We start from the raw sequence: 25,126 nt of genomic DNA, 5'->3' as shown, positions 1-25,126 counted from the left end.
AGACAGCACTAACCTGACATGAAAAGGGTAATACTACAGCACACCTTTCATATAATGAACCCACAATCTTAGCTTAACATTGTCTGTTGATATGTGCACAAACTTGCCAAATTTTGAGTGAATGGAGATGCATTGCATCCAACATTCACAACAATATTCCGATACAAGATCCCTGATGTCATTGTTTGCTTTTGTGCAGAGTGGATTTCGCAAGGATTTCCCCATAGTATAGTATAAACAAGTTCAATACAAACCATTCATCATAGCAGGGTAGAGTTGCTGCTCTCTCTGTCCTCCCTTCATATGAGCAACCCTTGGCATAAAACACCAATCAATAAGTGGACATTATTTAGGACGACTTCCCATATAAAGGAAAATAAAAAAACCTATAATTAGTAGATACACCAAAAAGGCCATCATTGTGACACTGTGAATAAAGTTCCTCTGAATAACTCCTCCTAGATTTCTTCATGTGTATTAGCACTTTGTTTTGTAGAAATTGAGAAGCTCACAGAGATAGAAAGGAATTTTCTTTGTGAGTAAAGGAATTTACTCAGAGTTGTTGTTTTCCATCACAGCATGCAGTACAGGGGAATCCACTCTAATCCACACTAGTCTAAGGCAGCCTACTGTTTGGGAAAGCTCTAGGTGGCCTAGAGCAAGGCACTTAACTCTAATTTGCTCCAGGGGTACCGTACTACGATTGCTGACCCTGTAAAACAACACATTTCACTGCACCTATCTTGTGTATGTGACAATAAAACATTTCTTATTTTTTGTTTTTGTTTAATACTGCGAGTACTTTTACTTTACACAAAAGAAACACAGAAATGCCAATGTGAGGCACTGAAGAGCAATGCAGACACGCTGCACAGCCCAAATCCCTCTCCCTTTAATTCTAGTCCTCATTGCGGGGCGCTAATGACTTATACAACAGCTGTTTCACCAGTAGCATTTGGGCTTATGATTCCTCCATGTGAACCATAACACCCACAGTCTGACTGATGCACAGCAACCAGTGACTATCTCTGAGGTAAAACAACAGCACTCTCCTCATCAACGCTGTCTTTCTCTCTCTGTCTCCCTGTCACACACTCTCTCTTTCTCACACACATACACTCAGACAGATTCACACACACACACACACACACACACACACACACACACACACACACACACACACACACACACACACACACACACACACACACACACACACACACACACACACACACACACAAGGATGCAAGCACACAGTGTGTAATATGTGTGAGAGTGAGAAAGAAAGAGAGAGGGGAGGAAATCAAAATCAAAATCAATTAGAATCTCAATACACTTCACAAAAATAAATGAATAAAAAAGAAAGAATGAGATAGAAAGAGAAGGGGAGATAGAGGGGGGAAATGTGATGGCGTAATAGCCCAGTTACTCATAGGATTAGAGTTCAGCGTTAGGACTCAGAGCTCAAACAACTAAGAAATAACACACTGCTGGGTCAAAAGATGTTTTAACAACAATAACCAAGAAAGAAAGTAGAACAATCCAAAATAAGCCCCATTGAGATAGTCACATAACCCAGCGGTGATTGGTCAAAATAACTAAATGTGTGTACTGTGCTATAGTAATCCAGCGCTGGGTTAGTGATATAATGCAAGTTGGGTTGCTTTTAACCCAGCTTTTTTAGAGTGGTGAAAGACAGAGAGACAGAGAGACAGAGAGACAGAGAGAGAGAGAGAGAGAGAGAGAGAGAGAGAGAGAGAGAGAGAGAGAGAGAGAGAAATGACAACCTCCATCTGCTGGAGAGACAGTTGCGTTTGCCAGCTAACACACAGACCAATTTAACAACAACACATTCTCAGTAACAGTTACATAAACTTTTACATCTTTACTTGTGGTTGTTTATTTACCTTAATTTCACTGCCTAACCTGCCAAAATGTAATGACCAAAATGTAAATGTAAATGTCCAAATGCACAGTTGCAAAGTATGCTGGGTATAAGTCTAATGACCTCTGGCCCACAACAATAGAAACTCTTTGTCCAAACAAAATTTGGTCAGTTCATTCTACATGAATTAATCTGGTGCACATCAAGTTCCACCGAGTTAAATCAGTTCTACAAGAGACAATTACATTTCGCCATAAAACATGAAAGGATTGTGGTAATGTTAATGAAATATGATAGAGCAAAACTTAAGGGCAACCAAAATAAATGTTTTGAGTCTTTATCTGTCAATGTTAGTCCACCAAGAGAGCGATAGAGCGAAATCAACCTCTCATGCACTCTCACATTCCTAATAGCTCACCTTCAAACACAACAAATTGGTAATGCAATGTTTGCTGTGTAAATCATATAGGCTATAACAGGTGATTTCAACAGCTGACTGCACCTGTTTGACACATTGACCCTGAGGTGCAAAAGAAGACCACCACGTGCTCTCTCTGTATCACGCAAGAGCTGAGCTTGTCATATGTAATGTTTTCACTTATCTCGCTGTGGTCATATCAGTATGTTGAGTCTAATGTGATGGGAGGTTGCCTACCTCCAACATCTTGTAATACAGGTGTGCAGATGGCCGAGGGCAAGACCAGAGTGACGGTTTGAGTTTGCAGTGTGGTCTCCAATATCACATATTTTACTTTAAAATGACGTCAGATGGGTGTCAGCCGAAGTAGGACTGGCAGGTTGTTATTCAGTCTGCGAGAGGAACGGAAAGGCACGGAGATATAGCACGGTGTGATAATATTGCACTCTCTCTCTTCAAATGACAAGTGCTTATTTTTCCCTATACCGCTTACCACACGCAACATCTCGCGCTGACGCGCTCACAGACTCTCTTCCAAAATAACCCGTTCTCTCACCTAGTCTCCTGTTTCTTTTTAAAAACATTTTAACCTACTACTTACATTCATTTATTCAGAGATGTGCGAAATGTGGAATTTTGGCCAACGGTGACCTATCAGCATTTCGAAATTCTTCGGCGCATATTTTCGGGATTGACTGTTATAACCGTCCAAGCTGGGTATATTTCCTGATGTTTTGCTATGCTCTGCTTCTCAATAATGTAGAAAAGTGCGTGGTCATTTTCAGCGCCGAATCCACTGAGGATGCCAACGAATCACCTTGCCTCTCTGGTGTTCTTTTTCATAGCTTTTTGACTGTCTAGTGGAGTAAATTCGATGATTTATATAAAGACAAAGTTTGACCGACACAAGTGGTCAGAGGACACCTTTTGGTAAAAGCACAGTGGACCACCTGTCCACGGACTCGGTGCGTCCTTATCAACCTTATCAAATTAATGGGAAGATAATTGCCAAGTTAGAATAAGCAAGCAACGTCCAAGATATTTGCTTATTCTCTCCTTTGGTGGTGTAATATCAGGCTTGACATCATATATGGAGTAATTGTATATGCGCAATGTTGAAGGATATAGCCTTAGAATGTTTGCATTAATGACATTTGGAGTAAGGTTCGTCACTTGAGTGTATTAGCCACTATCGACTTTTGTGGAAGCCATCTAAATGGGAGAATACCTGAAGAACTGACTCGAAATTGTTGTCGGGAAAATGTGGATAAAACGGTGTATTGCACGCAGGTAAGAATAATTTAGTCTCTACCTGATATAATTTGCATTATATACGTTTTATGGTAAGTGGAACATGTCTGTTGGTGTTTTTCAATTTATAGTATATTATTGTTTCATATTTGCATACGCCCCTATCGACAAATGCTCTCTATAAACTACGCCATGGCAAGAGTTATGAGCGTCTGCTGGAATTTAATATTACTTTATCAATTGTAGGGCTCACACAATACATAAATATTATTTATATATTTCTATGGTGTCTTTACTGTCACAATGGTTTTTAGATTGTGCATTCAATATTTTGAATGTGGGCATCAGTCGTACGAAGAATCGGGTTTCCAGCTATGTGAAGAAACTGAGCAAAACTTTCACTTACCGCACGCTGGGGGTCGCCAAACGTACATGCTGTTGCACGACACGACTGCAAGCCCTAGCTGGCAAATAGGTCGAGACACACACACGCACACACACACACACGCTATATTTTGTCATTGCCTAACACAAGTTCAATATGTATGAATTACAAACCATAAGTTGTACCAGAACTGCCAACCTTGTTCCAAAGAGACTATGCTATAATTACGCAATAAGGCACAAGGGGGAATGGTATATGGCCAATATACCATGGCCAAGGGCTGTTCTTACGCATGACGCATCGTGGAGTGCCTGGATACAGCCCTTAGCCGTGGTATATTGGCCATATACCACAAACCCTGAGGTGCCTTATTGATATTATAAACTGGTTACCAACTAAATTAGAGCAGTAAAAATACATGTTTTGTCATACCCGTGGTATATGGTCTGATATACCCAGTTTACAATTAAGCAATAAGGCCTGAGGGGGTGTGATACATGTCCAATATACCACGACGAATGGCTGTTCTTATGCACGACGCAACGCGAGGTGCCTGGATACAGCCCTTAGCCATGGTAGGTTGCTAAGATCGAATCCCCGAGCTGACAAGGTACAAATCTGTCGTTCTGCCCCTGAACAAGGCAGTTAACCCACTGTTCCTAGGCCATCATTGTAAATAAGAATTTGTTCTTAACTGACTTGCCTAGTTAAATAAAGGTAAAATAAATAAATACATATTGGCCATATACCACAAACCCCCGAGGTGCCATTGATATTATAAACTGGTTACCAACGAAAATAGAACAGTAAAAATAAATGTTTTGTCAAACACATTTGAGTCATTTAGCAGACACTCTTATCCAGAACAACTTACCGGAGCAATTAGCGTTAAAGTGCCTTGGTCAAGAGCACATCATCAGATTTTTCACCTAGTTGGCTCAGGATTCAAACCTGTGACCATTTTGGTTATTGGCCCAATGCTTTTAAGTGCTAGGCTACCTGCTTTCCACCCGTGTTATACAGTCTGATATACTGCAGCTTTCAGCCAATCAGCATTCAGAGCTCGAACCACCCAGTTCATAATAACCCTTGAAATGGGTGACATTACTTGTATATGACAATGTTGTGTTTTTGATACATATTAAAATGTCTACATGCCTAGTCATATTTATTGCATGAATTAGGTGGCTAATATGTCTATGAGATAGCATCATCCGGCACCACTAGATACTCTAAAGTTTGTTCCTGTGGCTGCCCACATTAGAGCAGAGCTAATGTAAGCACATCCCTCTTGCCAAGTATGCTAATGTTTATGACAGCAGTTACATGGGAAAGTATCAAAAACCAAGTGACATCTACACCTTGTTACTCAGAACGCACAACTAGTTAAATGCCCCTAATGAACTAGTTACCCCTTCTCACACACTCAACATTAACTCAACATCAACTTAACATCAACTCTACATGAACTCAACATCACACCATTAGAGCCACACAACCAGTGATGTATACTGACTTCTGTGGTGTTCAGATAGGATGAGGCTGGTTGGTTGAGACAGGTTCCCCCTGTGAGAGGTAGAAGAGAGGCGTTTTATTCGTTTTTTATTCAGAAGGAATCTTTAATTAGGAAAGTAATAGTATGGGAGTGAACAAGCTTTTCAGGTGATTCACTGAACGCTGAATGGGGAGGGACTCTGTTAATTGGAATATGATTTCATGCTGAATTGTGGTTTTAATCACTAGACATTTATTTATTTCCCACTGAAACAACGTTAGTTAGACATTATGGATAATGTTGAGGGTTGACTTCACAGTCAAACGATAATAATTGTGGACAGAGCAATCATTGCTTTGGAAGATTTAGAAATGAAAAGGCAGAACGCCTATAAAATGATGGGTCAGGTCAGTGACATCACAGCTAGAGAGCTAGAGATCGAGTCCCACAACACACACCCACCACATTTTCCTGGCCTGCTTTAAAATGCCATTAATGACCTTTATATATGAGTTGGTTTTATCAGGCTGAAATATTATTCAAACAATTCTGAGAATTCTCAGACGCAGCATTCCATATTGAGATTCTATTATTGTGTTATTACTGTTCAGTGTTATCACTCTGGTTATTTTACGAAACATGATCCTAGAGGAAAGCCACAACAATTTGGTCTCCCTAATTCTAACATGTGATTATATCATTATGCGTGTTACCGTGTGTGTGTGTGTGTGTGTGTGTGTGTGTGTGTGTGTTTAGGCTAGTAAAGTGCATAAGAAGCTGTTGATGTTAACCTATGAAGATTTAATACCACCTTGTGTTGCTGTAATAGTCAAATACTACAGGCAACATAAATAGTGTAGTAGCTACAGTAATGTGTCTGCTAACATCTGTTGTTTGTAGAATGGAAATGAGACATTTTGGACCTTGTTCAAACAACCTCATCAACTGGAAGCTTATTTTTGTATATATCATTTTTTTTTATCAATGAAATTACAGTTTAATTGGCTAAAATGAACATACAAGCACAGGGTTTAATTGAATAATACTTTGATGATTACAAATGAAGAGCTTATTTCCAATTCACTATATACACCAATATTTCACATTTGTGTTTTTTCACCAGAAATTATAGCTTATGTGTCAAACTCATTCCACGGAAGGCTGAGTGTCTGCAGGACTTTGATTTTTCCTGTCAATTAAGACCTAAACAAACAGGTGAGGGGAGTTCCTTATTCATTAGTGACCTTAATTCATCAATCAAGTACAAGGGAGGAGTGAGAACCCGCAGAGACTTGGCCCTCTGTGCATTGAGTTTGACACATGTGGCTTATGGGGGCTTTCATCTGTGTGTAAAATATTAGTGTTCTCAGAATTTTGATTCATAGATTTTAGGTGTTGATTAAAATGTTTTTTTTGTTGTTGTTGCAAAACGCTATTCATCCATTGTTTAGCTGGAATGGAATGTTCGCATATCCTGTATATTTGACTGTGATATGTGGTTGTCTCACCTGGCTATCTTAAGATGAATGCACAAACTGCAAGTCACTCTGGATAAGAGCATCTGCTAAATTACTAAAATGTAAATGTTTTCCATACAGATCCCATATTATTGTTTTGATTCATTTATTTATTTTTAAAAATTTGGTATCACAAATCTGTATAAAAAAATGTTATTTGCTACATTTGACTGTGTAAAACATAGCAGTACTACATTATCTGAGAGTGAAGTGGTTATATAGCATTTTGCAAGAAAACACAATTCTTTTTCTCTCTGAAATGAAACCATCAAGTGATAGATTTCAAGCAAATACATGGATGTCATTGAACAACCCCATGCCATGATTAGATAGTGAAAAACACACCAATCTCTTTCATAAATTCCTTAAACAATAAAAGCTATTTGACCAACATTTCTGAAAATTGATTTATAGGGTTTTAGATAAAAAGCTCTTCAAATGTAACACCAAATTCCTACACCTCCTGCTGCACAAGTTCCTCCATTGGGCTGGAAATATGGCTGTCTAGAAATGACAAAACAATCAACACAGTACTGACTAACCAAGCACGAATGTATTGCTCATTATTCTAATCTAATCTGTCCTCTTCACAGACTAGCGAGAATGTGGTAGGACAGCACGTCACCTATTTGTACATATTATACCAAAGCCAGTTACTACTAAATATGAATAAAAATGCTTTATTTTCGGGAATATAGATGATTGACTCATCGTGAACAGTTTCAAATTAGATAAACTCAAAGTAGACATTGTTCCCTTGTCCCCCCCCCCCCCCCCCACCCCCAGGGTGTCTCCTGGGACCTATATGCATAGTGTGTGGGAGTGCCCCAAGATATTCATATTTTTAAAAGTGGCCCCAAATGGTTTGTTATATTTAAAGATAATCTTCATTCTCCCTCTCATTGTGATGGTATAGAATAATACAGTCAGCATGCATGGCTCATCTTAACCAATAGGGATTCCTCCCGCTCTCCTCCTCCTTGGCATCAATGGGCCTTATCTTGAGCTCCTTTCATGGATGTCACACATGTGATGTCCCCGACGGTGAGCCCTGGCAGTAGTTAGATAGACCAGACAGCCTCTGCTACTGTTGCTGGAGGGGAAGACTTGGCAGGGCTGCCCGGATCCTTCGGGAGGGTTTTAGGGTGGTATTTTTTGTGTGTGTCTTCGTTAATGAATGTATAACCATTTGAACTAAAATCAACTTGATTTATTTCTAATTGTTGTTGAATTCTCGAGAAGGAACCTGAAAGTAAGCATTTTATGACGATGTATCTCGTACATACGACTAATAAAAAGTGAAACTGAAAATTATAAATGGATCCTACACATTAAACATTTGGGGGGTTCTACTAAGATATAGTGAATCGTTTTAAGAAGGTCATACTGAGGATCATTTTGCTATTTGATTTGACATTTTAAGACCCCTTGAAGGATAGAAAGGGGAAAAATATATTATTATATTATATTATATTATATTATAATATTTTGGGCCTTACTGCTATTAGTCCATACAAACACATGAATAATAGATATACTACATGAAACAACAGTTAGTCCCCCCAAAAAATGAAAAGGAAGTTTGTTCTGAAGTGTCTGTCCTATATCTGAGAGATATATGAAAGATCAGGAAACATTTGTCTTTATTTATTTATTTTACATGTATTTAACCCCTTATTTTTGGCACTGACAGTCTCTACATATACTTCCATATATTTTTTCAACTGGTACCAGGGACCTTCAGACGAGTCGTGTGAGGCTGTGTTGCGTCTCTGAGCTTCCCATCTCTGGAGAAGTGTGTGTGTGTGTGTGTGTGTGTGTGTGTGTGTTTGTGTGTGTGTGTATGTGTGTGTGTGCGTGCTTGCTTGCTTGCGTGCGTGCGTGCGTGCTTGCGTGCGTGCGTGTGCGTGCTTACAAACACCCTGTACTCAGCAGTCTGCTAAACCCAGGAGGGGGAGGAGAGCTGGTCCCTGTGACACACAGCAGTGACAGCAAAACACAAACCGCCAACTTGGACCATGCTATTAACACCTGACGTATAGCTTAAGAATTGCCACAACATATAGTGGAGTTGATCAGACCTCTTATTGTAGCACAGCACTGGCTGTTAATGTGAGGCACCTAAGTCAGAATTGTGATTCCCTGAATGGTGTTAAAGTTAGACTCAGCATAATGACATCAGCATTCACAGTGGGGTTACTTCCTGCCTACAGAAACAACAACACCAGGATTCAAGACTGACACTAATTTGGCCCTACCTTGAGGCATGCCCATGTTGGGAAGAGCCAATAGTGGCAGTCTTGGCAGATTTGAATTTTGTTGTTGTCGGTTTCTGTAGGCAGGAAGTTGCCTCGCCTTTCTTTAAGGGAATTGAAATACCACCACAACAGAACAAGACTTTGAGACATTAGTCAGGTTATGTTGTTAAATTGTTGTGTCATGGGAAAATATGCCTAACATCTGCAGGAATTACACATGTTATGTGCATGACAAAGGTTTACTAAGAAGAGTTAGAATCAAAATGAATATTTCAGACCATGCATGTCAACTACAAATATTCTCAATCTTATCCGAAATATAGGCCTAGCTCCATTCCATGCAACTGAAACATACTCTATTCCAACCACAATATGCTAACTGCAGAGAAGAGGTTTATAGCGAATTTGTGAGTGGTTTTAATGACCACTGCTGTAACCAAGCCTTGCCACAGTTGCCAGTGTGTGAGCATGTGATGGAGGATATGCGCTATTATTTCACTGAAGCACATCCATCGCACTGAACCGAGCCTGGGAGAGGAAGCAGCGGAGCTCATACTTGATTCATGTAGTGAGCTTTTGTTGGATCAATACTGCCTCTACAAAGGATCAGATTTATCCGTAAGGGCACCTCCACTAACTGGCCTGCTGCATGCAGGCATGGAGGTCGTCTCTCAGCGGCCTGCTTTTCCGAAAACACTTCATAAATGAACAACAGGGATTTTCTGGGAATGGTTTCCCTTTTCCCTGTTCCATCTAGTCAGACGGTACAGTAATTGAGATGGCTGGATAGGAGGCGGAAACCTTGAGTATGAGAACTGAGTTGATTCTAACATTGTCCCATAAGTCCAATCAGGAAGCTTGGGGTGGTCCTCCCCCTATCCCTCTCCTTTCGCCATGCAGCCTCATCCCCCCCGCTTATCTTTTTCAGCATGTGGGTCATGTACACAGTAGTGGAGGACGTTGTGCTGGGGGATTAATTAATGGAACGTCAAAGCGCCCTTGGCTGTTGCATCTTGGATCCTCCACATTTTTTGTCTTTCCAGGCGTAGGTTCCCACAGCTAGCGGAGAAGCAACATTACTTCATCCGCCCGTGGTAGCAGCTGCTGCCTGCTCTGCCTTACAGGCATGGTGTGTGTGTGTGTGTGTGTGTGTGTGTGTGTGTGTGTGTGTGTGTGTGTGTGTGTGTGTGTGTGTGTGTGTGTGTGTGTGTGTGTGTGTGTGTGTGTGTGTCTATGGCAGGGTTGACTTTTTACAGCTTTTCATGTGAGATCCTCAAGCATTGTATTGAAACACTTGATATATTTCGGCAATCCATAAATCAGCAGAACCTTCGCTAGAGCAATTTACTCTGAAATAGTGGATTTCTACTGAGAAACCATGACGCTGGGCTAGTTCCCAGGTTCGTAGCTACAGTTGTCGGAAATTTACCTACACTTAGGTTAGAGTCATTAAAACTCATTTTTCAACCACTTTACACATTTCTAGTTAACAAACTATAGTTTTGGCAAGTCGGTTAGGACATCTACTTTGTGCATGACACAAGTAATTTTTCCAAATATTGTTTACAGACAGATAATTTCACTTATAATTCACTGTATCACAATTCCAGTGGGTCAGACGTTTACGTACACTGAGTTTCCTGTGCCTTTAAACAGCTTGGAAAATTCCAGAAAATTACGTCATGGCTTTAGAAGTTTCTGATAGGCTAATTGACATCATTTGAGTCCATTGGAGGTAAGCCTGTGGATGTATTTCAAGGCCTACCTTCAAACCCAGTGCCTCTTTGCTTGACATCATGGAAAAATCATAAGAAATCAGCCAAGACCCCAGGAAAAAGTGTAGACCTCCACAAGTCTGGTTCATCCTTTGGAGCAATTTCCAAACGCCTGAACGTACCACGTTCATCTGTACAAACAATAGTACGTAAGTATAAACACCATGGGACCACTCAGCCGTCATACAGCTCAGGAAGGAGATGCATTCTGTCTCCTGGAGATGAACGTACTTTGGTGCGAAAAGTGCAAATCAATCCCAGAACAACAACAAAGGACCTTGTGAAGATGCTGGAGGAAACAGGTACAAAAGTATCTATATCCACAGTAAAACGAGTCCTATATCAACATAACCTGAAAGGCCACTCAGCAAAGAAGAAGCCACTGCTCCAAAAACGCCGTAAAAAAGCCAGACTACGGTTTGCAGCTGCACATGGGGACAAAGATCGTACTTTTTGGAGAAATGTCCTCTGGTCTGATGAAACAAAAATAGAACTGTTTGGCCATAATGGCCATTGTTATGTTTGGAGGAAAAAGAGGGAGACTTGCAAGCCGAAGAACACCATCCCAACCGTGGTTGCAAATGGGTCTTCCAAATGGACAATGACCCCAAGAATACTTCCAAAGTTGTGGCAAAATGGTTTAAGGACAAAAAAGTCAAGGTATTGGAGTGGCCATCACAAAGCCCTGACCTCAAAAAACATTTTTAGGTAGAACTGAAAAAGCATATGCGAGCAAGGAGGCCTACAAACCTGACTCAGTTACACCAACTCTGTCAGGTGGAATGGGCAAAATTCACACAATTTATTGTGGGAAGCTTGTGGAAGGCTACCTGAAACATTTGACCCAAGTTAAACAATTTCAAGGCAATGCTACCAAATACTAATTGAGTGTATGTAAACTTCTGATCTACTGGGAATGTGATGAAATAAATAAAAGCTGAAATAAATCATTCTCTCTACTATTATTCTGACATTTCACAATCTTAAAATAAAGTGGTGATCCTAACTGACCTAAGACAGGGCATTTTTACTAGGATTAAATGTCAGGAATTGTGAAAAACTGAGTTTAAATGTATTTAGCTAAGGTTTATGTAAACTTCTGACTTCAACTGTACCGACGTGGGAATTCTAGTCATTGACTAAAGCGCAGCGTTCATGTCACACCCTGACCTTAGTTCCATCTTGGTCCTCCTCTCTTTCACCCGAAGACAATCGTTACAGAATCACCCACCACCAAAAGACCAAGCAGCGTGGTCACGGGCTGCAGCAGGAGGAGCAGCGCAATCAGGACTATTGGACTTGGGAGGAGATACTGGATGGAGAAGGACCCTGGACGCAGCCGGGGGAATATCACCGCCCCAAGGCAGAGCTGGAGGCAGCCAAAGCGGAGAGGTGGCGGTATGAAGAAGCAGCATGGCAGCACGGCTGGAAGCACGAGAGGCAGCCCCAAAAATATTTTTGGGGGGGTCACACGGGGAGTGTGGCTAAGTCAGGTAGGAGACCTGAGCCAACTCCCCGTACTTACTGTGGAGAGAGAGAGCGTCGTACTGGTCAGGTACCGTGTTATGCGGTAGAACGCATGGTGTCTCCAGTACGCATGCTTAGCCCGGTGCGCTACATCCCAGCTCCCCGCATCTGCCGGGCTAGGGTGAGGATCCAGCCAGGGCAGATGGTGCCAGCCCTGCTCTTCAGATAGCCAGTGGGTCTCCTCGGGTCAGGATATCCTGCGCCGGTGTTGCGCACTGTGTCTCCCGAATGTCTCCACAGCCCAGTGCGTCCTGTGCCTGCGCCCCGCACGTGCCGGGCTAGAGTCACCATCCAGCCAGGACAGGTTGTGCAGGCCATTAGCTCGAGACTTCCAGTGCATCTTCACGGTCCGGTCTATCCAGTACCACCAGTGCCAACACCACGCACCAGGCCACCAGTGCGCCTCCAGGGTCCAGTACTCCCTGTTCCTGCTCCTTGCACTAGCCCTGAGGTGCGTGTCCCCAGCCCGGAACCACCAGTGCCGGCACCACGCACCAGGCCACCAGTGCGCCTCCAGGGTTCAGTATTCCCTGTTCCTGCTCCTCGCACTCGCCCTGAGGTGCGTGTCCCCAGACTGGTACCACCAGTGCCGGCACCATGCACCAGGCCTATAGTGCGCCTCGGCAGTCCAGTACGCCCTGTTCCTCCTCCCCGCACTCGCCCTGAGGTGCGTGTCATCCGCCCAGTACCACCAGTGCCGGCACCACGCACCAGGCCACCCGTGCGCCTCCAGGGTCCAGTACTCCCTGTTCCTGCTCCTCGGACTCGCCCTAGGTGCGTGTCCCCAGACTGGTACCACCAGTGCCGGCACCATGCACCAGGCCTATAGTGCGCCGCGGCAGTCCAGTACGCCCTGTTCCTCACCCCCGCACTCGCCGTGAGGTGCGTGTCCTCGCCAGTCCAGAACGTCCGGCAACAGTACCCAGTCCAGAGCGTCCGGCAACAGTACCCAGTCCAGAGCGTCCGGCAACAGTACCCAGTCCAGAGCGTCCGGCAACAGAACCCAGTCCAGAGCGTCCGGCAACAGTACCCAGTCCAGAGCGTCCGGCAACAGTACCCAGTCCAGAGCGTCCGGCAACAGTACCCAGTCCAGAGCGTCCGGCAACAGTACCCAGTCCAGAGCGTCCGGCAACAGAACCCAGTCCAGAGCGTCCGGCAACAGTACCCAGTCCAGAGCGTCCGGCAACAGAACCCAGTCCAGAGCGTCCGGCAACAGTACCCAGTCCAGAGCGTCCGGCAACAGTACCCAGTCCAGAGCGTCCGGCAACAGTACCCAGTCCAAAGTGATTCTTAACAGCTTCTACCCTCAAGCCATAAGAATGCTGAACAGCTAATCAAATGGCTACCCAGACTATTTGCATTGACCCCCCCCGTCTCTTTTTGATGTTGCTGCTACTTGCTGTTTATTATCACTTTACCCCTACCTACATGTACATATTACCTAAATTACCTTGACTATCCTGTACACCCACACATTTACTCTGTATCGGTTCCCCCTGTATATAGCCTCGTTATTTTATTGTTGCTCTTACAATTTTTTACTTTAGTTGATTTAGTAAATCTTTTCTTAACTCTTATTTTTCTTAAAACTGCTTTGTTGGTTAAGGGCTTGTAAGTAAGAATTTCATGGTAAGGTCTATAAAAATTACAGACCTCTACATGCTTTGTAAGTAGGAAAACCTGCAAAATCGGCAGTGTATCAAATACTTGTTCTCCCCACTGTATATATTGCACAGAAAATGCAAAACAGCCACGTCTGTGTCTCTGCAGGCTCAGATGAGCGATACAATGTTGCACTTTTCCTGCTTTATGTGGAAGGAGACCCTGTAGCAAGCAAGCTAGCAAATGAAACTAGTAACTCAAATCTATTTTGAGAAATGCTTGTGTTCCTAGTTCCAACAGTGCAGTAGTATCTAACAATTCACAACAATGCAAACACATATACAAGTAAAATAATGGAATTAAGAAATATATAAATATTAGGACGAGCAATATGAAATGAGTAAAGCAGTATGTGCACATTATTCAAGTGACTCGTGTTCCATTATTAAGGTGACCAGTGATTCCATGTCTATGTACACAGGGCAGCAGCCTCTGAGGTGTAGGGTTGACTAACTAGTTGGTAGCCGGCTAGTGATGTTTTAACAGTCTGACGGCCTTGAGATAGAAGCTGTTTTTCAGTATCTCGGTCCCAGCTTTGATGCACCTGTACTGACCTCGCCTTCTGGACTCCAGACCTGACTGCCCTTGACCAGCACAAAAAAATCCTGTGGAGTACTGCGTTCGCATCAAATAGCCCCTACGATATGCAACTTTTCAGTGAAGTTAGGAAAGCAAAGGCCAGCTTTTTCAAGCAGAAATTTGCATCCTGTAGCATAAACTCCAAAAAGTTCTGGGACACTGTAACATCCATGGGGAATAAGAGCTCCTCCTCCCAGCTGCCAACTGCACTAAGGCTATCACCACTGTCACCACTGATAAATCTACGATAATCGAGAATTTCAATAAGCATTTTTCTACGGCTGGCCATGCTTTCCAACTGGCTACCCCTACCCCAGTCAACAGCTCTGCACCCCCCACAGCAACTTGCCCAAGCCTCCCCCTTTTCTCCTTCACCCAAATCCAGATAGCTGAAGTTCCAAAAGAGCTGCAAAATCTGGCCCACTACAAATCAGCTGGGCTAGACAATCTGGACCCTCTCTTTCTAAAATGATCTGTCACAATTGTTGCAACACCTATTACTAGCCTGTTCAACCTCTCTTTCGTATCGGCTGAGGTTCCAAAAGATTGGAAAGCTTCGCGATCATCCCCCTCTTCAAAGGGGGAGACACCCTAGACCCAAACTGTTATAGACCTATATATATCCTACCCTGCCTTTCTAAAGTCTTCGACAGCCAAGTTAACAATCAGAACACCGACCATTTCGAATCTCACCGTACCTTCTCCGCTATGCAATCTGGTTTCCGAGCTGGTCATGGGTGCACAGCCACGCTCAAGGTCCTAAACGATATCATATCCGCCATCGATAAAAGACAATACATTGCAGCCGTATTCATCGACCTGGCCAAAGCTTTCGACTCTGTCAATCACTGCATTCTCATTGGCAGACTCAACAGCCTTGGTTTCTCAAATGACTACCTCGCCTGGTTCACCAACTACTTCTCAGACAGAGTTCAGTGTGTCAAATCGGAGGGCCTGTTGTCCGGACTTCTGGCAATCTCTATGGGGGTGCCACAGGGTTCAATTCTAAGGCCGACTCTTTTCTCTGTATACATCAATGATGTCGCCCTTGCTGCTGGTGATTCTTTGATCCACCTCTACGCAGACGACACCATTCTGTATTCTTCTGGCCCTTCTTTGGACACTGTGTTAACAAACCTACAGGCGAGCATATAACTCTCTTTCTGTGGCCTCCAACTGTTCTTAAATGCAAGTCAAACTAAATGCATGCTCTTCATCTGATTGATGCCTGCACCCACCTGCCTGTCTAGCATCACTACTCTGGACGGTTCTCACTTAGAATATGTGGACAACTACAAATACCTAGGTGTCTGTTTAGACTGTAAACTCTCCTTCCAGACTCACATCAAGCATCTCCAATCCAAAATTAAATCTAGAATCGGCTTCCTATTTCGCAACAAAGCATCCTTCACTCATGCTGCCAAACATACCCTCGTAAAACTGACTATCCTACCGATCCTTGACTTCGGTGATGTCATTTACAAAATAGCCTCCAACACTCTACTCAGCAAATTGTATGCAGTCTATCACAGTGTCATCCGGTAGTGTTTGTGATAATTCTACAAAATACGTTTTGCAAGATCTGAAAATAACAGTTTCAGGGTATGATTAGCAAGACACATTTTACATGACGTTAGCGAGCTATCTTTTTTACAATGGGCAAAAAAAGTTCCACACGACTCACGTTGCTGCGTCACAATACCTGGTACTATGGTCCTAGATCTTGGACCCACTACTCACGCAGGTCCAGGATTAGTTTCAGCCAGGGTTTGTTTGCGTTTCACACATGCTTTATAACGTGGATCAGGGTGCCAAGCTCTCCAGGATCCGGATCATAAGAGGATATGTGAAAGTGCCCTTAGTCTAGTTAGTCTAGTCAGCTATTTACAGTAAAGTTGTAGTAATCATGGCAAAATTACCGACCAGGGCACTTGGGGCACGTGCCCAGGGGCCCTGACCTCCAGGGGTCCTGACCTCCAAGTGTTCTGACGTTCAGGGGTCCCCCATTGATTTTGTTAGTCACGCTAACTCATTGTATACTGTAGTGTGTGTGTATGCGAGAACATGCTGGATGGTGTTTGCTCTAACGCTTACTCTAAGAGGTTGAGCACACAGGCCTCCCAACAGGCTCCAAATGGAGGCTCAATGGGCTCTCAGCCTTTCCTAAGACTTGCCGTTTTAAACAGACTTATCAAAACCACACAGACAGCTAACAATATTCACAAAATTGGATTTCTTGAGCAAGTATAAGCCACTAGGCCTACCAAAAAACAGTATTTTGCTATTACTTTTCTGTTGATGAACAAGTGACAAAAGTGTCACAAAAGTGTTCCAAGTGTCATGAACTAGGGCCCTGTGTTTTAGTTAACCTTTATTTAAAGCTTTTTATCAAACTGTCCCCTTTTCTTTTCATGTCAGATGGTAGAGGACCATCCTCAGACAAGTTCTTTAATGTCACATGCACAAGTACAGTGACATTCCTTTTTTGCAAGCTCTAAACCCAACAATGCAGTAATCAATAACAATGTAGTACTGGCCTCCTGGGTGGCGTAGTGGTTAAGTGCGCTGTACTGCAGCTCCAGCTGTGCCACCAGAGACTCTGGGTTCGCGCCCAGGCTCTGTCGTAACCGGCCGCGACCGGGAGGTGCATGGGGTGACGCACAATTGGCCTAACGTTGTCCGGGTTAGGGAGGGTTTGGCCAGTAGGGAAATCCTTGTCTCATCGCGCACCAGCGACTCCTGTGGCGGGCCGGGCACAGAGCGCACTAACCAAGGTTGCCAGGTGCATGGTGTTTCCTCCGACACATTGGTGCGGCTGGCTTCCGGGTTGGATGGTGCTGTGTTAAGAAGCAGTGCGGCTTGGTTGGTTTGTGTATCGGAAGACGCATGACTTGACCTTTGTCTCTCCCGAGCCCGTACGGGAGTTGTAGCGATGAGACAAGATAGACATTTGGATACCACGAAATTGGGAGAAAAAGGGGTAAAATAAAAACACAAAAAAACAATGTAAGGGAGAACAAAAACAGACAAGACTTAAATATTAGACTTAAATGAACAATATCTCCTGTATGTCAATATCACCAGTATGCTCAATCTAATCTCCATGGTTTAAGTTTTGCATATAAACTCTTAAATGTTTTAAACAGAAGCTTAGAGAATACTATCAATTCTAAAATTCTAAAAATTCTACACACACTTCCAAACATTTTCAACAATTATCTTATGATTATCGCAACCATTTAGCCACTTATCTAAAGCCTGACAGAAGATGATGCTTTTCTCTTCTCCAGAACACCCCCAATCGCCCACCTTCCCCCTGAATCCCCCCTCCACAACACTGCTACTCTTAACGGGGGCCAAGGCTGAGCCCGTTCTATCTCTGGTCCAGACGCTAAGACAGTTATTGGAAAAAAGGGAAACAACATAGGCAATAAAGTATTAAAATAACTATAGACAAATTTGCTAATGGCCCTAATTTGAAGCACTGCCACAATGTGACATTTATTCAGGGGATTATATGTAGGAGATAAGTAATGCATTGATGTCTCAAAAGAACACTAATGTTTTCCAGGCTTTGATAATAGATTCAGTGCCAATGGTAGTATTGGATAGAATGCAAGCTAATATGGAATGAGGCACTTTATATCTTGTATTTCCTAATTCTGTATCCCGAGACTACTGGCACCGCATTTACTTATTGTCTGTGACTGTGCAATATCTGACAGTGTGATAAAATAGGCCTAACCTTTTTTTGTGATGACTGTATGAAAGAATAACACGTTTTTTCTCTTCTACTCGTGTCAGAATATGGCACATTCAATGAAGGAAGAGATTTTGTCTGGAGGACTGTAGTGCTGTAGCTAGATAAACTGGGGGAGTGGTTAATGTAATAAAAGAAGCAGCCATGTATCCTCATCATTCATGAATTCCCAATGCGGCAGCATTCATCAGGGTCCCTCCAAATCCCTGTCAGTATTTTGTATACACCCTGACATATTCAATTTGCCTTATCGTTAGTAATTCATTGAGTTTCTTGGACTGAAAGAAGGGCTGCCATATTTTTCATTTCAATAACAACATTTTCTGTGAAGTCCGGCTATTGTAAATGTCTATATATCTCCGGAAAATGATAGCTGGTGTTTTACCAACATCACGGATGATTAACTTAATTGTACGCGTTCCTTTCTAAGTAACATTGGAGATTAACATCAATTCAGCTCTTGAGAGACACTTGCATTACAGTGTACTATAGCGTCGTTCCATCAAGCTTAATTCAGGGGAAGAAGATGCCATTGCCAATTAACGTTCTCCCCATCATTCTCTCCAGTGAGCTAACTGTTAGTCTCACTCTAACTATCTGTAGAATAACAATTTACCAGTGATTCATTGATCATCTGCAGAATCAGCATTTCCCTTGAATGTCATGTTAACCATCCCTGACCAGGGTGACTGAGAATAAGAAAGTAATTAAGAGGAGAATGGTGCAGTAGATCTTCATAAGTGCTCTAATAATTCCATCCTAACCATCTCCAAGCCCCAGTCTTAAGCGCTGTAATATAGCTCTCATTTTCCTAATGATACCTGTGTTCTAAAGTGGAGATGTTGGAGATTGTATCTCATTTGTTGATGTGAGTTCTTGGCAAGGAAGGATCACATCATCTGCCACCCCACTCCATTCCTAAACCTACATCTTGAGCACCAGCCCTTCAAAGAAACTCAAAACAGTATGAAAGCACAGGCTTTTTTGAGAAAGTTATTAATCACTTGGCTGTTTCAAGGTTCTGATAGAGGTTCTGATAGACTCATTCACTTCACTACATTGCAGTGGGGGTTGATGTCGGTGCAATGTGCAAAGACGTCATAGGGGAACAGAAATTTGACTTTTTGTAATCTCTCTGTAATTTCCTTGTTTTTCTCTATATTTTTTTCATAGTGGTCAGTCGTTTATTTCAGTCATTTGGAGCACGGTTGCTTAAGGCTATTCGGGCTTTAAAGTGCATCTCCACTGACCTCGTCTTAAAAACAGTGATTATTCTGGGTCAGACTCCCTTAAAGCGGCAATGCTCGTATTAATCGAAGTGGGAAGGCAGTGAAGGACTGTTTTGCTGCCCTTGTTTTGCCGTACCCCTCAAAATAGGAGAGAAAGAAACCTCATGACCCGCTCTCTTCCTTATCTACTTAGGGTAATGTAAAAAAAAAAGGCTGCTTATGAATCGCGGCGATACAACCACCCACTGTGGATATTTTGGTTAATTTACACTTAATTACAGATGTAATTAATTATGGGGTAATTGCCATCCTATGGTGCATGTGTGTGTTTTGTGTGCCAATTTAGACTTTGGGGGGTTTACTGTAATTTCCAAACCCATGTTGGTGCGCACACACTTCTGATGTTAACCATGATAGTAATGTGAAATGCTCAGTCTAATCTGCCAATATGAAAAACATGTTTTCCAATTCCAATCAAGGTCAACTACATTGTCCTAATCCTAATAATGTTCATTCGTTTCTGTCGACGAATCCTTTTAAGATGTAGCTATAGCATCATTCATTGGAACAAGATTACTGTGCTATTTTCCATCCAGACTCACTGTCGATGGTGCATTGACACATGGTTGTTTGGGGAATGCATCAACATGATGTCAGCTTGTAATACCACAATCTGCTGCTGCACCAAAAACAATAGCAGAGCCCCGGTCCCTCTCCTTGCATGCTTGAAGCTATTCATAGAACCCAGGGCCTCGGTTCTCTTCTGCTCTCCTCTTAACTACACTCGTGGGGCCATTGTTGTAATTTGATGAAGCAGTCAAATCTGTCCTGCTGCCAGTGGGCTCCCAAATGCTGTTTCTGCCTGCACTGCCCCCGTGAGTCAGATGAAAGGGATCCTTCCTTGTTCCATATGCTGTATGTGATCACACAGTTTCCCCCCGTTACACTACTCTGCAACTGTTCAGGAGTTCCTCTCAAGGTAAAGCAAATGCTACCCCCCCCCCCCCCTCCCATTTCCCCCACTCTTCTATTTTAAGTATCATAACCCTCATGTGGGCAGGTGCTCGAGGCTGCCAGTTTCAGGAGAGGAGAGGTAGAATGAATGGATTCCCATTGTATTAGCTACTGCTGATATTTTGCTTGAGTGTCAGATGCCTTTCAATGCCCTTTCAATGCTCTTCATGCAGAGATGAACCTGGTTCTTAGTGCCACGACTAAAACTGTGTGGTTTTCAGAATGTCGTTCCTTACCCCCGCGTACCCTAAAGGTGATGGAAGGCCTTGGCAATGCTGTGTCTTTGCAATGAAAAATAAGGAATGAAAAGCAGCCTTTTCAGACAACTTGGCTAACTTGGTCTTATGTCAGAATACACACAGGCATAAAATGACAGAGGCCGTTCTCTCACAGTCAACTGGAAATTGATCCTGTTACGTAAATCACTATACTCTTCCAGAGTTGTGAAATATGTAATTACAACAAGCTTTGTAATATACACGGAGTGTACAAAACATTAGGAACACCTGCTCTTTCCATGACAGATTGACCAGGTGAAAGCTATGATCCCTTATTGATGCCACCTGTTAATTCTTTAGAGTCTAAAACCTTGTGGGGATGGGCGACGCTAAGATGACAAATGGAATTGTTTTAAGATGGATACTATGGATAATTTAGCTATTTGATTTGGAATTTTAGGACCCCTTGAGGTATACCCAAAAATATTACAAAATTATTTGATCAATAATTGATTTTGAACTGTACTACTGTAGCCCATAGAACGTAATTGAATAACACATTCATAAACGGAAAAAATGGAAAAAAGGCAAAAATCTATAATAAAAAACAAGGTTCTGAAGTGTCTGTCCTAAATCTAGGAGATATAAGAAAACTAAGGAAATATATATACAGTGCCTTCGGAAAGTATTCAGACCCCTTGACTTTTTCCACATTGATCAATCTACACACAATACCCCATAATGACAAAGCAAAAAACAGTTTGAAAGTTTTTTTTTGCTAGCAAAAACTTTATTAAAAAAAATCTAAAAACGGAAATATCACATTTACATACGTATTCAGATCCTTACTCAGTACTTTGTTGAAGCACCTTTGGCAGCGATTACAGCCTTGAGTCTTCTTGGGTATGCCACTACAAGCTTGGCACACCTGTATTTGTGGAGTTTCTCCCATTTTTCTTTGCAGATCCTCTCCAACTCTGTCAGGTTGGATGGGGAGCTTTGCTGCATAGCTATTTTCAAGGTCTCCAGAGATGTTCGATCAGGTTCAAGCCAGGGCTCTAGCTGGGCCACTCAAGGACATCCAGAGACTTGTCCTGAAGCCACTCCTGCGTTGTCTTGGCTGTGTGCTTAGGGTCGTTGTCCTGTTGGAAGGTGAACCATCGCCCCAGTCTGAAGTCCTGAGCGCTCTGGAGCAGATTTCCATCAAGGATCTGTCTGTACTTTGCTCCGTTCATCTTTGCCTCGATCCTGACTAGTCTTCCAGTCCCTGCCGCTGAAAAACATGCACCACCATGCTTCACCGTAGAGAGGGTGCCAGGTTTCCTCCAGACGTGACGCTTGGCCAAAGAGTTCAATCTTGGCTACATCAGACCAGAGAATCTTGTTTCTTATGGTCTGAGAATCTTCAGGTACAATTGTGCTGTCATGTGCCCTTAACTGAGAATTGACTTCCGTCTGGCCGCTCGAATCAAATCAAATAATTTGTCACATGCGCCAAATACAACATGTGTAGACCTTGAAATGCTTATTTACAAGTCCTTAACCAACATTGCAGTTCAAGAAATAGAGGTAAGAAAATATTTATTAAATAAACGAAAGTGATTTTTAAAAAAATAAACAAGTAACACAATTAAATTACATAACAATAACGAGGCTATATAGAGGGGGTAACAGTACTGAGTCAATGTGCAGGGGTACAGGTTAGTCAAGGTAATTTGTAAAGTCACTATGCATAGATAATAAACAGTGAGTAGCAGCAGTGTAAAAACAAAGGGGGGGGTGTAACGTAAAAAGTCCGGGTGGCCATTTTATTAATTGTTCAGCAGACTTATGGCTTGGGGGTAGAAGCTGTTAAGGAGCCTTTTAGTCCTAGACTTGGCTCTCCTGTACTGCTTGCCTTCCTCTGACACCGCCTTGGATATACTGTAGGTCCTGGATGTCAGGAAGCTTGGCCCCATGTACTGGGCCATACACACTACACTCTGTAGTGCATTAGGTGTGACAGGTGTGCGTAATGAGGGACAGTGGGAGCAGGCGTGACACAAAGAGATACTTACAGTTTATCACTGTGTATGATGTTATAATATCTTATGTAGGTGTTATAATGGCTTTATGAATGCAGGCATTTATGAAAATGGTGAACAATTTGCCAGCACACCGTCAAATCGCAGATGAACAGCAGATCAACATTCAGTTTGGTGTGTGTGGTCCTTAAGTGTAAGGTCTCCAAAATACATGTCACCAGTTAAATGTTGTACTGACTTTGCACAGCACTTTTGGAGTAGCTGCTGAGACTGAAAAAAAACGTAACTGTAGATGTTTTCCTGTCAAGGGTCTTACACCTAGATGATTAAATGGCCGCTGCACTCTTGTGGATAGCAACCTAGCTCGAGTCTGATGCCTTGGACAGGCTCCCATTTTAAATGTGCGGAATCCAATGAAGGCAATAGCAAAACCTGAATCTACCTCGCCTCATACACTAGACGTACTATAGTAAACACAAATCTGTGACACTGAATTGAGTATGATATTTTACATTTTGTATGGTTACATAGGATAGAACGTTACTTAAGCCAAAAGCAAAAGCAGAGTGGTCAGTGTGGATGGGTGGGTGCATAAAGTGAACGTTATATACACCCACCCATCTAGCGATCCAAAGGTTGCGTTTTCGAATCATCACGGACAACTATAGCATTTTAGCTAATTAGCAACTTTGCAACTACTTAGCATGTTAGCTAACACTTCCTCTAACCCTAACCTTAACCCTAACCTTAAACCCTAACCCCTAGCCTAGCTAACGTTTGCCACCTAGATAACCTTAGCGTTAGAAGCAAAACCTCCTAGCTAACATTAGCCACAACAAATCAGAATTCGTAACATATTATACGGATTGAAATTCGTAACATATTGCACAAATTGCCATTCGTAACATATTGTACAAATTGTATTTCATAACATATCATACATGGATGATGGAAATCCACATACTAATGCATACAATATGCTAAATGGAGTGTCGCGGATTTATATTTACTATGTTACATCTAACCCTGAGTCCAGGTTGAATAAATAGGTAGCAACAGTAACCAAGGGGGTGGAGCTTAAGGAAGGGTGAATTAGAAACTCAATTTAAACCCTTCCACCTAGTGGTGCACTCTGGACGATATTAAACTATTTTTACAGTGTTGCAGCTGACATGATTGATGAAGACTTGAGACAATTTTTCCATTTTGGCAGCTGTAATGTCCTTTGGTCTTGTATAACAATCTCAAGGTTATTGAAATATTATTGACAACGAGTTGCACCAATGCCCCTGCTCCTATGACATGATGTTGGAAGCAGAGGTGAGATTAGGGACTGCAACAGGGCACCACCACCATCTTAGGGTGGGAAACGGAATGGATTTCTGTTGAAAATGACAGGAAAACTGATTTTGAGTTTCATCCCCATGCTCTCTGAAGCTTGCATATCGTTGCCCATTGATTTGACCTCAAGGCCATTTTTTTTTACTTTGTGTGGGAGAGAGAGCATGATACAACAATAGCTGGCATAAATACACCATCAATTGCTACACACCTCCTAACAAAAAGCCTCAGTTACTGTATAGGCTCTGAAAATGTCAACAGCTTAAACCACGAGACAATGCCTCTAGGGCTATAAATCACGTAGAAAATACGAAACACTGATTCAGTGGGAACCCGCCTACCTGCCATCGCACCTACTGTAGCTCTTTCAGCCAAGCAGAGGGAAGGTGCTTTCACCAAAGCACCTTTCAATGGCTGTGTTGGGAAGGGAAATTATGTGTACTCAGTGCAAGGGTTGTCGAGGGCAATGCTGATATAATGTCTATTGATGGCGATGTCGAGCAATGGGGAGCTGAGTGGTGGGGAGCTGAGTGGAGGGGCTGGTGGGGGGGGGGTGAACTAGATTATTTAAAGGCCTGCCTTTCTCACCTCCCTCTGGTGAAGAACCTGGATCTGCCAAAGGCCTTGTTTCTGCTGCTACCTGACTCCCAGGAAGAGTTCTAATTACAACCTATATTACACACAGCATTACTATACTGTGAGCATGGCAGACCTCCACTTTCCCAGCCAGAAGACAAAAATTATAGTGGAATAACTGATTAGCTTCATAGGCAATGTTTTTCTTTAGC

General features: G+C 42.7%; 1 protein-coding gene across 1 annotated transcript in view; it reads left to right on the top strand.

Annotated features, from left to right (window-relative positions):
• Window positions 1–2,699: 2,699 nt before the first annotated feature.
• LOC110492220 (adherens junction-associated protein 1) overlaps window positions 2,700–25,126 on the top strand; it is an 81,622-nt gene continuing 59,195 nt past the window's right edge. Inside the window, exon 1 of the mRNA XM_021566322.2 lies at window positions 2,700–3,593. Coding sequence (XP_021421997.1) covers window positions 3,565–3,593 — 29 coding nt within the window. The 5' untranslated portion in view covers window positions 2,700–3,564. The remainder of the gene's footprint in view (window positions 3,594–25,126) is intronic.

The sequence above is a fragment of the Oncorhynchus mykiss genome, chromosome 16, assembly GCF_013265735.2.
Source record: "Oncorhynchus mykiss isolate Arlee chromosome 16, USDA_OmykA_1.1, whole genome shotgun sequence".
NCBI lineage: Eukaryota > Metazoa > Chordata > Actinopteri > Salmoniformes > Salmonidae > Oncorhynchus > Oncorhynchus mykiss.
This window is presented reverse-complemented; position numbering and strand designations above follow the sequence as displayed.